The sequence below is a fragment of the Podarcis tiliguerta genome (genome assembly GCF_965153285.1).
Source record: "Podarcis tiliguerta genome assembly, chromosome: 8".
Lineage (NCBI taxonomy): Eukaryota > Metazoa > Chordata > Lepidosauria > Squamata > Lacertidae > Podarcis > Podarcis tiliguerta.
The window spans coordinates 13,099,710-13,113,403 of NC_139541.1; the positions used below are offsets into that span (position 1 = coordinate 13,099,710).

Here is a 13,694-nt window from a genome sequence, read left to right on the forward strand (position 1 = left end):
GATCAGTTGCAACAGAAGAGCCTGCCCTCCTCCCAGGGTGATGCATCCATTGCACCAGGCGAGGCAATCCTGCGCACGGGGCAAGATAGAAACGTGACCGGTATGCCACACAGCCATGTGAAAGTTTGTTTAACAAGCCAGGAGAGCGCTCTTAAGATCTCCCTGCCGGCTCTGCCAAAACCACATCAAGGATCCATCCCAGCAGACCTGCCAAGGAGTTTGCAGGCAGCCGAGGAAAGCGAGTGCCAGGCCCCGTGCTCAGGGAAGGGCTCCAACATTCCCACAGTGGCTGGCTGAACAGAGCTTCTCTCCTCCACTGGTAGAAAGGGTCACGGGATATTAGACAGAGATCTGCCTGTGCAAGTAAAAGATAGAAAACATCCTGTCAAAGGCACCATAGTAGGACGGTGGTTGAGGGCAGCTGAGCAAGGCTGACGTTGGCTAGGCTTTCCCCTTGCTCTAGGTCAAACCAATTCAGCAGCAACAAAAAGTTGGGCACCCCAAAATGAAAGCAGACGAGGATTGTTTCCAGGATACCTTTGGGACAAAGTCATGCATGCTCTCTGTCCTGTGAGGAGCAGATGGGGTTGTCCCTGGCTGTGAGAGGGGGATCCACTCAACATGTTGTGAAGGACACAAAGCGGCAGCCTGGGGGTTTTAAGGTCATGTCAGGCAATAGGTGGGCAGGACAACCCACCTGCTAGTCAAAGTTGGCCAGCAGGCGTGGGGACAGATTGCAGGCTGCATCCTGTGCTAGTTCTAATCAGAGTAGACCCACTGAAGTTAATAGACATGACTAGGGTTTTGCTCTGAGTAGGGCTAGCAAAGAAGTGGCCCTGCCCTGGAGGTTCAATTTCTGTAGGCTCCAAGTCTCCACTGCCCCTTATGCTTGAAACTTCTTTCCAGCACCCATTCTTTCAAATCCCTCTCTTCCATTAAGCCTTTGGGCTTCATTCCTTAGTTCTCACCCTCCCATAGCAACCCAGCCCAATGTACCTGTAGAGCAGCTTTTGTCAACCCTCCAGATGTTTTCAACTATGACTCCCATTAACCCCAGCCAACATGGCCGTAGGATGCTGGGGCTGATGGGAGGGCACCAAGCTGGGGAAGGCCCGAGTCAGGTCAAGAGGTAGAAGCAAAGGGGCAATGCCTTCCCTCCACCTCCAGCATGGAATGTAGCAGCATGTTGTAGAACAAAGCATGATGGGAGTCATGGTCCAGAACACCTGAATCTCCAAGGTAGGCTGTAGGGCTGTGCTTTTATTGATCCAGAGATCCTCCTGGCTATCCCTTCCTCCAGTGGCTGAATTTAGATTGAAATCTCCTTGCGTCACACAGGGTTCATCTTTTGCTGATTACACGTGGTTGTATGCCTGGTGCTAACCAGCTCAGGTAAAATGGGCTTCAAAACAGCTGCCCTTGCCAGGATCGGAGCTCACCACATCACAGCATCCCTACAATGAACTGTATCAAAATCCCAGCTCTCCTCCTTCATGCCATGCTTTCCTTCAGGCCAAGATAGAGCCTTGCAGGGCAGCTAATTAATTTCATTTGGAGGTGGGGGGTGGGTGGGATGAGGAAACTAGAACTGGAACGGGCGCCTCCAGAAACCTTCCAGGGAGCAGCGAGTCAGGAAAGGGCACCTCCGCCTACCCTTATCTGCCCGCACCCAACATTATCATTGGCAAATCACATAATGAGATTTCTCCGAATGGTTATTTGTGTACTTGTGAAGAACACCTTGGTTCAAAAGCTTGCAGCTCATGGGCCACTTCTATAGAAGACTATTCATGTCTCTTAGGGGAGCAGGAAGGAGGAAAGCCAGGGGGGATCATGCACTCCAAACTCTGCTCATATGTGGAACTTGGAAGAGGGAGGAATAATGCTGGACGGCTGGGGAGTGTGGTGGAATGCTGGGCGGAGTTACAAGTGAGTGACAGGTGAAGTGCATCAGGCTGAGTAGGACAGTTGAGAGGCAGAAAACGAGATGATAACGAGGGATAACAAAAGCGTAGGACGGATATTAAGGAGGAGAGACAATTATGTTGTCACAATAGTCAAACTCTTGGAATTTTTTCCCTGCATAAAAGCATTAAATTGTTCCAAGCATTAACTATCTCTGTTCTGGTCTAGGTTATTCCTGCGGGGATATACTCAAACAAGGATATAGAGGGAAAGTCCTTTTGCTCTTGATAAAACTTAGTAGGTGCAGGCTGTAGGTTCTGTAAGGACTTTTAAGGGAGGTCTGATTTCAGTAGTCAAACATCTGACCTGGCGACTTCCAGGGGTCTGGCAGGGGACCGTGAGAACGTCCCAGGGGGTGACGACAGAACACGCCTCTGCACATGCATGCGCTAAAAATGTTAAACCACAAGAGCTACAGTTTGCATGAAGCAGAAGTATTTTGTACACAGACACTTTTCTAAGGGTCAGTACATCAAGATTTCCAGTGAACAGATGGCAGGAAACCCAACCCTTAGGAAGCGGTAAACACAAAGCAGGCAAAACTCATTCCCACCAGGGTTGTATTTAACTTATTTATTGACTGGTAAAATGGTCACACACACAAAGAAGCAGTAGAACTGACTGGGGCCGGCTTGGGTTATTCAAGTCCTTGCACGTTCCTTCACTGGCTCGGAGCACGCAAGGCAGAACATTGAGAAGCACAGGGGTGGACCGGCGGTGGTGGACAGGGGAGAAAACAAGCTGAAAATCCAACATCACTCCAAGATTGGGGTCAAGGCAGGGGGCGAGGTGGGGGGGACGGGGGACAAGAGGCTTGGAGATAAAGTAACTGCAACATTCTTTGCGGGCTGGTTGGGCAGGATACAGAGGAACAGCAGGGAGGCAAGCTGATTGTGGTCTCTTCGTGTAGCCGCTCGGGGCTCAGGGGATGGAGTTGAGGAGATCCTTGAGGAAGCCATCGGGATCGCTGATTTCTGACAACAGTCCTGAAAGCAGGAAAGGGCACGTCAGCTGTGCACATTTGGCAAACCAATTCCTAGAAGCATCTTCCTTTGCCACCAATTCTGGCAAGCAAGTAATGAGGCCAGGGGAGGATAGGAACTAATGGAGAAGATTGGTGCCTCCTCCACACACTTTAACAGCTTCAGTCCCCAAAACCAGGAATAGCTGGTAGCCAAACTGCTGACCCACAGGAAAGGTCTGCAAGTTCACTGTCCCCTCACTTACCCACTGCTATACTATCCAAATCACTTTTGGTTCACAAGATGCAGAATCGCAGGAAGCTGTTTTATACCAAGTCAGTCCTGACCCATCTAACCCAGCAAATTGTATTCTTGACTGGCAAAGGCTCCCCAAACCTTTCCCAACCCTGCTACCCATGTGAACACGTTCCCTGGAGTTTTTATCCCTGTGGGAAACATCTCGGTTACATCTGAATCAGTTCCCATCACTCAAAGGCAGCATGTCAGCATACAGCGTTATTATAAAACACACGTAGAGCTTTCCAGAGCAACTAACCAGCCACGTCCAGAAATTCTGAAAAGGTCTCCACAGGCATAAACTCCTCCTGGAAAGTCTTCAGAGCCTTGTCTGCGGCCTCGTAGATGGGCATGTCATTGTGGCGGATGTATTCTGCCAGAGAGTAGGACCAGCCCCCCTCTGTGTTACTCGTAGGCACCTTCTGGATGGGAAAGAGGAGGAGAAGGGAGGGTTAGAAGCTTGAGAATGGAGGACAAAGAGGAAGTAGGCAAACACGGCTTTAAAATGGGGAATCGGACCTAAGGCGGGGAAAAACCCTTTTGACAGAAGGGCCTAGCAAGAAGTTATAAGCCAATAATGCCTAGATAGATCCTCCAGCTTCAAGAGCAGTATTCCTTTGAATGCCAGCTCCTGGAGAAAGTCTGTTGTCTTGTGGGCTCTTCCCGGGAGCATCTGGCTATCTGCAGTTGGCAACAGTAGACTGAACTGGGAGTCCCTATGCTGTGGTCTTCTTTTATTCTTATTCAGAGGATGCCAATAATCTCGTCTACTGAGACTTTTAAGAAGATGGGTGGTACATGCTGCACCTCTCCAGACCTGATAAAAATTGTGGAAACTGGGGAGAGTGAAAGAACCTGGAACACTGATGTAAAATGCCTTCGTTCAGCTTTTAGATCACCCTGAACTAGGATTCCCCCAACATTCCTCAGCCTGGGAGCTGCGCACAACAGATGGTGCCGGCCCCCTAGAGAAAAGCAGGCCACTGGTTTGAGGAGCATTGCTAAAAGAAGAAGAAATGCACCAAGTTCGTTCCAAGCTCGCTTACTTTGAACATGTTGTAAATGAGATCAACGAGGGCCCAGAAGAGGAGGCCGGAGCGATAGGCAGAGTAGTCCTTCACTGCTTTATCCGTTAGCCTGTTAGGAAAATAAGATCAAGCCTCGCAGTTAATTGCTACACTTTTCTTTGCTGCCTGAAGCTCAGCTGATGAATAGCCCCGGCTGCGGCGACAGCCAGAAGCCCATCCATAATACATGTGGGAAAATGCGTGGGGCAAGCTCAGCCAGGCGCTGGAGGGAGGAAGGGAGGGAGGGAAGGAACACACAGAGAGACGGGGACGCTCCACTGTTCTCCCCAGCAAAGCGATTTACAACTACGGCCGCAGGCACAACTGCAAAGTGTTGTGCAACGTGGGGCCTGGCACTGTTGCTGAAATTCCTGCAATCTCGTTTCCATCCCCCCCCCCCCCAAAAAGAGGGGGGAAAGCATTTTCTCCAGGACTTAAGACCATGTAGTTAAGCATCCCCTGCCCCCTAAATCACCACAGTCATGTTGCAAGGAGATTCCCGGCTCCGCTCTCAGAATGTTTGTTAAGGGCAGGTCAATGCTACAAAGCGAGAGGGGCCATCAAACTACCTCTGCTTCCGTCAGGGCTCCAAGGCCTCGGGCTGCTTGAGAACTGCAGGCTGCTGGTCCCTGTGGAAAGTGCTTCCCCTGGGAGGCTAAAGCTACTTCCCCAGAACGGGCATGAATCAAACGCCAGATTTCCCTTACAGCAGCAGGAAATGTGCAGAGCCAATCGATGCCGGAGTCTGCAGCCCCTCCCCGAAGGCTACAAGACCACTTGGGCGCATATTACAGAGCATCCAAAATGCACGCCCTTCCCATCATGACCCCTGAACACCTGCTCTCAGGAAGCTGCAAGGAAACACTTCAAGCCAAGGGGCCGGCAGAGACTCCTCCAAAGACCCACACCTCAATTTACTCTCCTGTAACATAGCTGATCCAGCCATGGCATGGTCCAAAGGGTTAGACCCTGGGATCAAGGCATACACAGCACATATTTTCTCCTTCTTACAGACAAGAGATCAGAAGCAGAGGACACAGACAGCCTGGAGCCATTTCAAATGACCAGAGGGCCACCCCTTGGGCCTTCTTGGTGACAGCACCCGTCCCCTGCAGTGTCCTCCCTTGAGTAATTTGTGAGACAGGGACAGCAGTGACCTTTACATGCCCCTCAAGATCTATCTAGTGCTAAGCCTACTCAGAGCCAACCTACTGAAAGCAATGGGCGCGACTAATTTAGAGTCATTAATTTCACTGCATCTACTCTTGGGTAGAACCTAGCTGTAGACCACCCTATTATGTTTAGCCAAGCTTTCCTAGGCTCTGAAAGTCGTATCCAATCAAGTTCAATGGATCTACTCCGAGTAGGTCTAGCATTTTAAATTGTTTTGTATGCTACTCAGGTTTGTTCATGATATATAGAACTCCTTTTGTTTTACTGATGCCTTTTATATATATATATATGAGAATGCAACCAGGTGTGGGGAGGCACTGAGCCACAGACTTAATGCAGGCAAACAGAAACAGCTCTGTGGGCCCAGACAAAGAGAGGAGGAAGGAGAAGAGGTCAAGCTCCTCCCGGGATTTTCAGCAGGCCCAGCTCACTTAGAGTCAATGTCAACTACATCTAATTCTCCTGTGTGCCTGAAGAGGGCGCCGAGACCTGAACCAACATAGGGAAAGAGAGTATCCAACAGCATCCATCAAAACCTTGCGTGTTGTTCTCGACTCTTCCAGGAACTATTGGAAATTCAGCTTTTTTTTAAAAAAAAAAAAAGATGCTGGTTTTTAAGAAGAAAATTTTGTTTGATCACCAAAACCAGCCTTCTAATGCAGAAGGCAAAGGCTGTGTAGCCAAGTCATGTCCAAGGGTCCCAATCCAACAAGCATGCCTTTGTAACCCTATGGGACCACTCCCTGGGAGTGGGAAGGGAAGGAACCGGCTGCTTTCTCTGCAGCACAGAGAGGAGAGGGAAAGGGGTGTGTGGATGGGTGTGGACAGCCCCATACCTGCTTGCTCCCCCTGGCGACACCACCCGAGCGTGTGAGATCACCAGCAGCCGCTTGAGAATGTCGATGCGCATCGCCTTCCACCTCTCCGGGGGCAGGATGTGAAGCGCCATGACGATGTAATAATGGGGCCCGTCCACCTCGAAGGCACTCTCCACCCACTTCTCCTTGGGCTGCTCCAGGAAGCTCTGCAGGTTCTTCTCTTCTCGAGAAGTCGCTCGTGTTCTGAAAGTCAAGCAGAGACAGAAGTGATGCACTTTGAACAGCAGGGGGAAGAAGAAACCCTTCAACGTAAGAAGAGCTTGCCAGATCGGTCTGTCCAGCATCCTGTTCTCACACTGGCCTACCAGAAGCCTGCAGAACAGCGGCCTCCTACTTTAGGGCTAGACAGCCCAACAATATATTGTTGAGGCTTTCCCTCTAGTGTCAAGAACTTACACCAAGCCAATGAGCCAAGGGACGCGGGTGGCGCTGTGGGTTAAAGCCTCAGCGCCTAGGGCTTGCCGATCGAAAGGTCGGCGGTTCGAATCCCCGTGGCAGGGTGCACTCCCGTTATTCGGTCCCAGTGCCTGCCAACCTAGCAGTTCGAAAGCACTCTCGGGTGCAAGTAGATAAATAGGGACCGCTTACTAGCGGGAAGGTAAACGGCATTCCGTGTGCGGCTCTGGCTCGCCAGAGCAGTGATGTCACGCTGGCCACGTGACCCGGAAGTGTCTCCAGACAGCGCTGGCCCCCGGCCTCTTTGAGTGAGATGGGCGCACAACCCTAGAGTCTGTCAAGACTGGCCCGTACGGGCAGGGGTACCTTTACCTTTACCTTTAATGAGCCAAAAAGCAGAACAAAATGCCCCCATACTTTCCTTCCCCCATCCAACCAGATATCATTCCATTTCACAGGCTAAGCCAAGATCTACCTTCATATGTATCAACACCTGAACACAGGTCCCCTTAGCATACTCCAGGGGTCAGCAACCTAAGGCCCATGGGTCACAAGCGGCCCACAGGGGTCGATTAACCAGCCCACAAGCCGCCAGCACGGCAAGTCCCTGCGCGCTGCGCTAAACCAGCACGGTGCAGGGATGCGCTTCTGATGCACCGAAATCGCATCTGTGCAGACGCCAGAAATTGCACGTACACGATCCGGCCCACAGAGGGATCTCCGCTGGAGTGAACTGGCCCAGCCGAGGTAAACCTTGCCGACCCCTGGCATAGTCTCTTCCCCAGGACCAATCCACCCCTAAGGCAAAGTGCAGTGACGGCCTTGGGTAGCAAGATCCACAAGGGGCAACAGATCCAGCCTCCAACGAATGCATTACTCATTGCTGCTGCAGTGGCAGCAATAGTTGCAGCAGCTCCACAGCGACCTCTCTGCCAATAGTCTCCTCCCCCGGTTCCTAAAGCAGATCTTCACTCATTCGCCCCTTCTTTCCTGACAGGGGACACCTGCCTTTTTTTTGCTTTGCCTTGGGTGCCAACATGTCTTGGGCTGGCCCTGCTCCTGACCAGCAGCTCTCCCAAGACCTCTCCATTCCCCAGCCCTGAATGACTGAGGTCTCAGGCACACAAACCATTCATTCTCACAATGAGCTCTGGACCCAAAAGAGTTTAAGCACATACATTAGCATCGCGCCAAAGAACAGGGTGGCAAACTGTTTTTGACCTCACAGCCACATTCCTTTCTGGGCAAACTCGCAGAGGCTACGTGCCAGTAGCATGGGGCGGGGCCAGAAACAGGGCACCAGATGCGAGTCCTACCCTGTGTGGAGAAGCCTATATACCCAAACAACACAAGGATCACACTACAGGAAGGACCACTGGATTTAATCTGAAGGTGTCTTCTCCTCAGCGGATGGACGGTATTCCCCAGATGGGTCACTCCCTCCTGCCTGATCCACAGATGGGGCTCAGGCCAGTGCAGGCCGCTAAGCTTCCTTTGGAAGGTAAAGGTAAAGGTACCCCTGACCGTTAGGTCCAGTCGTGGACGACTCTGGGGTTGCGGCGCTCACCTCGCTCTATAGGCCGAAGGAGCCAGTGTTCGTCCACAGACAGTTTTTCTGGGTCATGTGGCCAGCATCACTAAGCCGCTTCTGGCGAACCAGAGCAGTGCACGGAAACACTGTTTACCTTCTCGCTGGAGTGGTACCTATTTATCTACTTGCACTAGTGTGCTTTCAAACTGCTAGGCTGGCAGGAGCTGGGACCAAACAACAGGAGCTCACCCCGTCGCAGGGATTCAAACCGCCAACGTTCTGATCGACAAGCCCTGGGCTCTGTGGTTTACTTCCCTACTTCCTTCGGGAGGGGTGAGCAACAAAACCTCGAAATCTATTGCTCCATCTGCGGAGCAATTCAAAGCAGCAACCTGTCTCACGACACCCTACTCCACCAAGGGAGGTTGGCTCAGGGGACAAATGTACAGACACGCAGAGAGAGAGAGAGAGAAGACAGATAAAAGGTACTGACGTGTTGAGGACATAAAGCACCGTGTGAATGATGTAGGGGATGAGGTGGACGTTGCTCTCCCGCCCTCCGCCGCCCGTGTCCACGCTGAATGACTGCTCCATGGCGAACCGGAGGAACAGCAGCTTGGTGTCATGCACATTGAGCTGGTAGGTGGGCTCCCGCTGCCCTGTGCATTCTTGAAGGTAGGTGTTGTGCCTACGGGAAGGAAACCAACACCAGGTTAGGCTGCAGATCTCACAAGAGGCCCCGGAAAGCCTCTTGGCTTTCCAAGAGAAGCTGGAGGGTTAAGGAAAGGGCAAAATACAAATACAGTTCTGAAAAGGTTGTGTTAGGATGGTACAGTCCAAGAAATCAGACCCTCTCCCCCTACAAGCTGGTGGGAAGAGGGCACTTGCAGCAAGAGACTGCTGACCCCGACAGAACAGCGGGCAAAAGGGCAGCTCCTCAGACTCACCTGGCTAAGCAGGTGGCAAAGGCCGATTCTGGGACATGGGGCCCCCACACCGGCAAGAGGCCGTTGCATTTGGTGTTGGCATTCTGCAGGGCCGCACTCTCCCATTCCTCGCGCCCACGTGCCAACCTGCAGGAGTAAAAGCAAGGCCGTTATCAGTCAGCGAAAGTCCCTTTCCCTGCAAACCTCTTCCCTGTAGAGCAAAGCTGGTGACTGCCGCAGTCCCGAAGCCTTAAATATTACACACACACTGACCACAAACCCTGCAGCTTACCAACTAGGGCAGGGGTCTGCAACCCGCGGCTCCGGAGCCGCATGTGGCTCTTTTACACCTTGGCCGCGGCTCCGGGGCGGATACTAGCGAGGGGAGGAGGCGCATTGTGCGCCCCAACACTCCCCACTGTGGCGGGCGCTGTACTGGCTGTGACATCGCATGGGGGCGGTGCATGCGTTAGTCACGCACCGTCCCGTCGTCACCTTCCCGCCTGCCCGCTACATTGTAAGGGGCATGTACGCTGGTCACTGTTTTGAAGGGGAGTGAAGAACACACACAAAAAGGTAACTTGTTAATTTAACGTTTATTTCTATGAGGAGGAGTATTTCTGAGGGGTCAAACAAAGAAATAATTTTAAAAAGTGACAAAAAAGTTATTTTTATCATGACAAGTTTTGCGGCTCCCAGTTTTGTTTTCTTCGGAAACGGGTCCAAGTGGCTCTTTTTGTCTGAAAGGTTGCAGACCCCTGAACTAGGGCATACCTTAAAGTATTGTTGGTTAGCTCATTACCAAAGCTGCAGCTGATGGGATTCCTCCCCAGGCTAAACCGAACCCCCAGCAGATCAGGCACGGCTTTGCGGCCAAGATGCCAAGGAGCTCTCAGGCCCAGAGGGAAACACAGACCCACCTCACAGCTGCCAGGTGACAGTCGTAGTGGACAATGTTAAAGTGCGAAACGGTGCTGTAGCCCTGCTGCTTCCGAGGCTTGTTCTCAAACTCCTCCAGGGCGACTCGCTTGGTGAAGGTGTAGATGCCCAGGACCTTTGTCGGCTGTGGGGAGAAAACAGAAGCTGCGGCGGAAAAGCCAAGGCACCAAGCTTCAAATGTGGAAAAGCTGCACAGAAACAGCTGCCGTTTTCTCTTTGGCCTTGGAATGTCTATAGAGCAGTGTTTTGCAAAGTGGGCGATCCATTCCCCTGGGGGAGCTGGAACAATCGGGGGAGGGGGGGCAGGTGAAATGCTTCTGGGAGCTGGTATATAATGAGATGAAAAAAATGTTGAAATATACATTTCTAAAGAAACCAGAAGCATTTTTACTGGGCATTGTGGGGAGCGATATAAATAGAAAGGACTGTAAGCTCTTTTTATATGCAATAACAGCAGCAAGAATATTATTGGCCCCAAAATGGAAGCAAGAAGAATTACCGACGACTGAAGAATGGAGGATGAAGTTAATGGACTATGCAGAACTAGATAAACTAACAGGAAGGATTTGAAACCGGCGGGACCAGAAATTCACGGAAGACTGGAGTAAATTTACGGACTATTTGAAAAGTATTTGTGAGGATCAGACGACATTTGTAGGGTTGCAAGAAGTTTTGTGAGGCGTATTATTGGAAGTATTGCAAAAATGGAGAAGGGGAAGGATGATTTGTTAAGAGATGTAAAGGCAAAATAAGGTTAAGAAATGTATAAGAGGTGGTTAAAACGGTGGATCATCAGAGGTGCTGATGGAAGTCTAAAAAGATTGTATAAGTGAAAAATTTTGTGGTATATTTTATAATTTATATGTTAAAATCAATAAAAAAATATTATTTTTTTAAGAAGAAGAAGAGTTTGGATTTGATATCCCGCCTTTCACTCCCTTTAAGGAATCTCAAAGCGGCTAACATTCTCCTTTCCCTTCCTCCCCCACAACAAACACTCTGTGAGGTGAGTGGGGCTGAGAGACTTCAAAGAAGTGTGACTAGCCCAAGGTCACCCAGCAGCTGCATGTGGAGGAGCGGAGACGCGAACCCGGTTCCCCAGATTACGAGACTACCGCTCTTAACCACTACACCACACTACACAAAGGAACAATTGGGGGGGGGGGGCAGTAGTAGCCTCAGGTGCAACTGGGGGGCAGTGAATAAAAATAAGAGGGCAGTTGAAGCATAAAAAGAAGAACGTTTTGAAAAACCCATTCGTATATGTTTCATCTGCTCTGTAATGGCACTTCCCATCAGGCTGGGCACTGCTGTGGGATGGCGACAGCGCTTCCCCTGGATCCGACAGTCGTACTGGAGGAGAGGGGTTTTCCTGGGCATGGGTGAACCCTTTTCAGCTTCACTCAGGCCCAGGAAGTGGGTCGCAGCTTGCCTGCCTAATGGCGCACCAGGGACTCAGCCACATTCATCACAATAATATGTTTTGGATGTGTTATAAACATGTAACACCAGAGAGCAAATAGGAATTTATATGGATTTTTACATAGGCTTTATTTTTCTTTTGTTGTAACGATTTAATTTCTGACTTATTTATAGTGTTTTTAACCTGTGTCTAGATCCACCCCAGTTCATCTTTCTCACTAGGATCACTTTTAATGTTATTTGTAATTTTCATTTTAATATTATCCTTTGTTATCTAAATATTCTGTGTGTGATGTGAATGTCACCATAGTTGATTTTAATAAACAATTTGATAATTTCAAGCTTCAGCATGTCTTATCTACAACAACATCTTTCTTTACTATGTTGTAGGACATTGGTAGAAATATACCGTATTTTTCGCTCTATAAGATGCACCAGACGCACCTAATTTTTGGAGGAGGAAAACAAGAAAAAAAATATTCTGGATCTCAGAAGCCAGAACAGCAAGAGGGATCCTGTGCAGTGAAAGCAGCAATCCCTCTTGCTGTTCTGGCTTCTGGTATAGCTGCGCAGCCTGCATTCGCTCCATAAGATGCACACACATTTCCCCTTACTTTTTAGGAGGGAAAAAGTGAGCCTTATAGAGCAAAAATTACAGTAGATACATAAAAGAACGCAAATTTGTCACCGCATCTTTATGTTTGTTCACTTAAAGAAGACAGATTTCTAGGGGGGCACTGAGATTTTTCTTTTTCCTGAAAAGGAGGCTGTAGGGCAAATGAGTTTGGGAACCTCTGGTAGAGAGTCACATAATTGTAGACTTGCAATGGCCCCAAAGGGTCATCTGGTCCAACACCCAGCAATTCAGTGTAGACCTGCACGACTCTGGATGTCGCTCAGCTGCCCAGCACCTTGGAAATACGGCTGCAATGAAATGTGCATATGCAGACATATGCATATGCATGAAACAGCGTGACTGGGTGAAATTGCCAGGCTCCGACTCCCCACTTCACCCCCAAGGCCTACCTGGAACTTGTAGCCCTCCCTGCAGATGCAACAGGTGAGGCCCGGCTCCTCGATCAGCTCCTCCATCTGCTTCAGCAGCGCTGTCTTTGTCACCACCTGGCCCTTCTCGTTGGTCTGAAAGATCCAGCACAGCAAGGTTATCGAGGAGAAGAGCCGGGTTTGGGGGAGCAGGGGAATGAAAAATGGTCGTGTGGGTTGGAGGAAGAGGGCCATCACAAGGCATGGAAAGTTCCGCATTGGAAAATGTGTCCTTGACCTTATGGTTGCTGCTATGGCCGTGATAAAACAACCGCGGTTTCTCTTGGCTAGAACTGGGTTGCCCTCCTGCCTATCCGCTTAAATCTCCCCTAACAAGTGGGACCTGAACAGCCACTGGTCCGGCTGGATTAAATAGCACCACCCAAAGAGCCAGCCATTGCTAGAATGGAGCTGAACATTGGAAGACTCAGGACAGATTAAAGAAAGGACTTCTTCATGCTGTGCAGAGTTAAACTGCGGAACTCTCTGCCACAGGAGACAGTGGTGGCCACCAACTTAAAAGGCTTCAAGAGAGGATTGGACAAAGGGCTTCGGATGGCTGCCACAATGGCTGTGATTGGCCTCCAAAGTTGGAGGCAGTCATGTTTCCGAATCCCAGCTCCCTATCGTGGCATCTGGCTGGTCATTGTGAGAACAGGATGCTCTGCTAGATGGGTACCGGGCCGAATGCAGCTGGCTCTGCTTCTGCTCTTACCGTCATGCCAAGGGTGCCCAACGCTTTCTGGCGCATCGCCATGGCCATGCGCTTCTTCTCCGCTCGCGTCTCTCTCCGGGCGGCGTCAATCTTCTTGTTGACCTCTGGGTGCTCCCGCAGGGCCTCCAGGAGATTCTCGGCCAGCGTCCCAATCCCTTCATCACTGGAGACTTGCTCCAGCTTGTGCAGGTTCGTGATCGAGTCGGTCCCAATGAGCACCTGTTCGGGGAGCAGACGTTAATGCAGTGGGCAAAGAGGACAGGAGGAGGAGTCAGCCTTGGCCCTGAGCTGTGGAACCTGAAAAGGAAATCCTATGCTCCTATGCTCTTCCCCCCCCTCTACACCGGATACAGCTTTGCTCTTAAAAATTTGTCTGTCT

General features: G+C 50.5%; 1 protein-coding gene and 1 long non-coding RNA gene across 15 annotated transcripts in view; one reads left to right on the top strand and one right to left on the bottom strand.

The window, feature by feature from the left end:
- Nucleotides 1–2,523: 2,523 nt before the first annotated feature.
- The window catches only part of UBR4 (ubiquitin protein ligase E3 component n-recognin 4), a 154,373-nt gene continuing 143,202 nt past the window's right edge, over nucleotides 2,524–13,694 (bottom strand). For all 14 annotated transcript variants that reach the window (XM_083453526.1, XM_083453529.1, XM_083453531.1 and 11 more), the window contains 9 exons: nucleotides 13,316–13,534; nucleotides 12,583–12,696; nucleotides 10,116–10,258; nucleotides 9,217–9,342; nucleotides 8,763–8,957; nucleotides 6,301–6,525; nucleotides 4,271–4,361; nucleotides 3,484–3,646; nucleotides 2,524–2,951 (listed from right to left, as the gene is read on the bottom strand). In XM_083453526.1, the coding sequence (XP_083309652.1) occupies nucleotides 2,887–2,951; nucleotides 3,484–3,646; nucleotides 4,271–4,361; nucleotides 6,301–6,525; nucleotides 8,763–8,957; nucleotides 9,217–9,342; nucleotides 10,116–10,258; nucleotides 12,583–12,696; nucleotides 13,316–13,534 (1,341 nt within the window). In that variant the 3' untranslated portion in view covers nucleotides 2,524–2,886. The remainder of the gene's footprint in view (nucleotides 2,952–3,483; nucleotides 3,647–4,270; nucleotides 4,362–6,300; nucleotides 6,526–8,762; nucleotides 8,958–9,216; nucleotides 9,343–10,115; nucleotides 10,259–12,582; nucleotides 12,697–13,315; nucleotides 13,535–13,694) is intronic.
- Nucleotides 10,266–11,897, top strand: LOC310684023. Its single transcript, XR_014514662.1, has 2 exons — nucleotides 10,266–10,440; nucleotides 11,311–11,897. It is a non-coding gene; the product is annotated as an uncharacterized lncRNA (long non-coding RNA).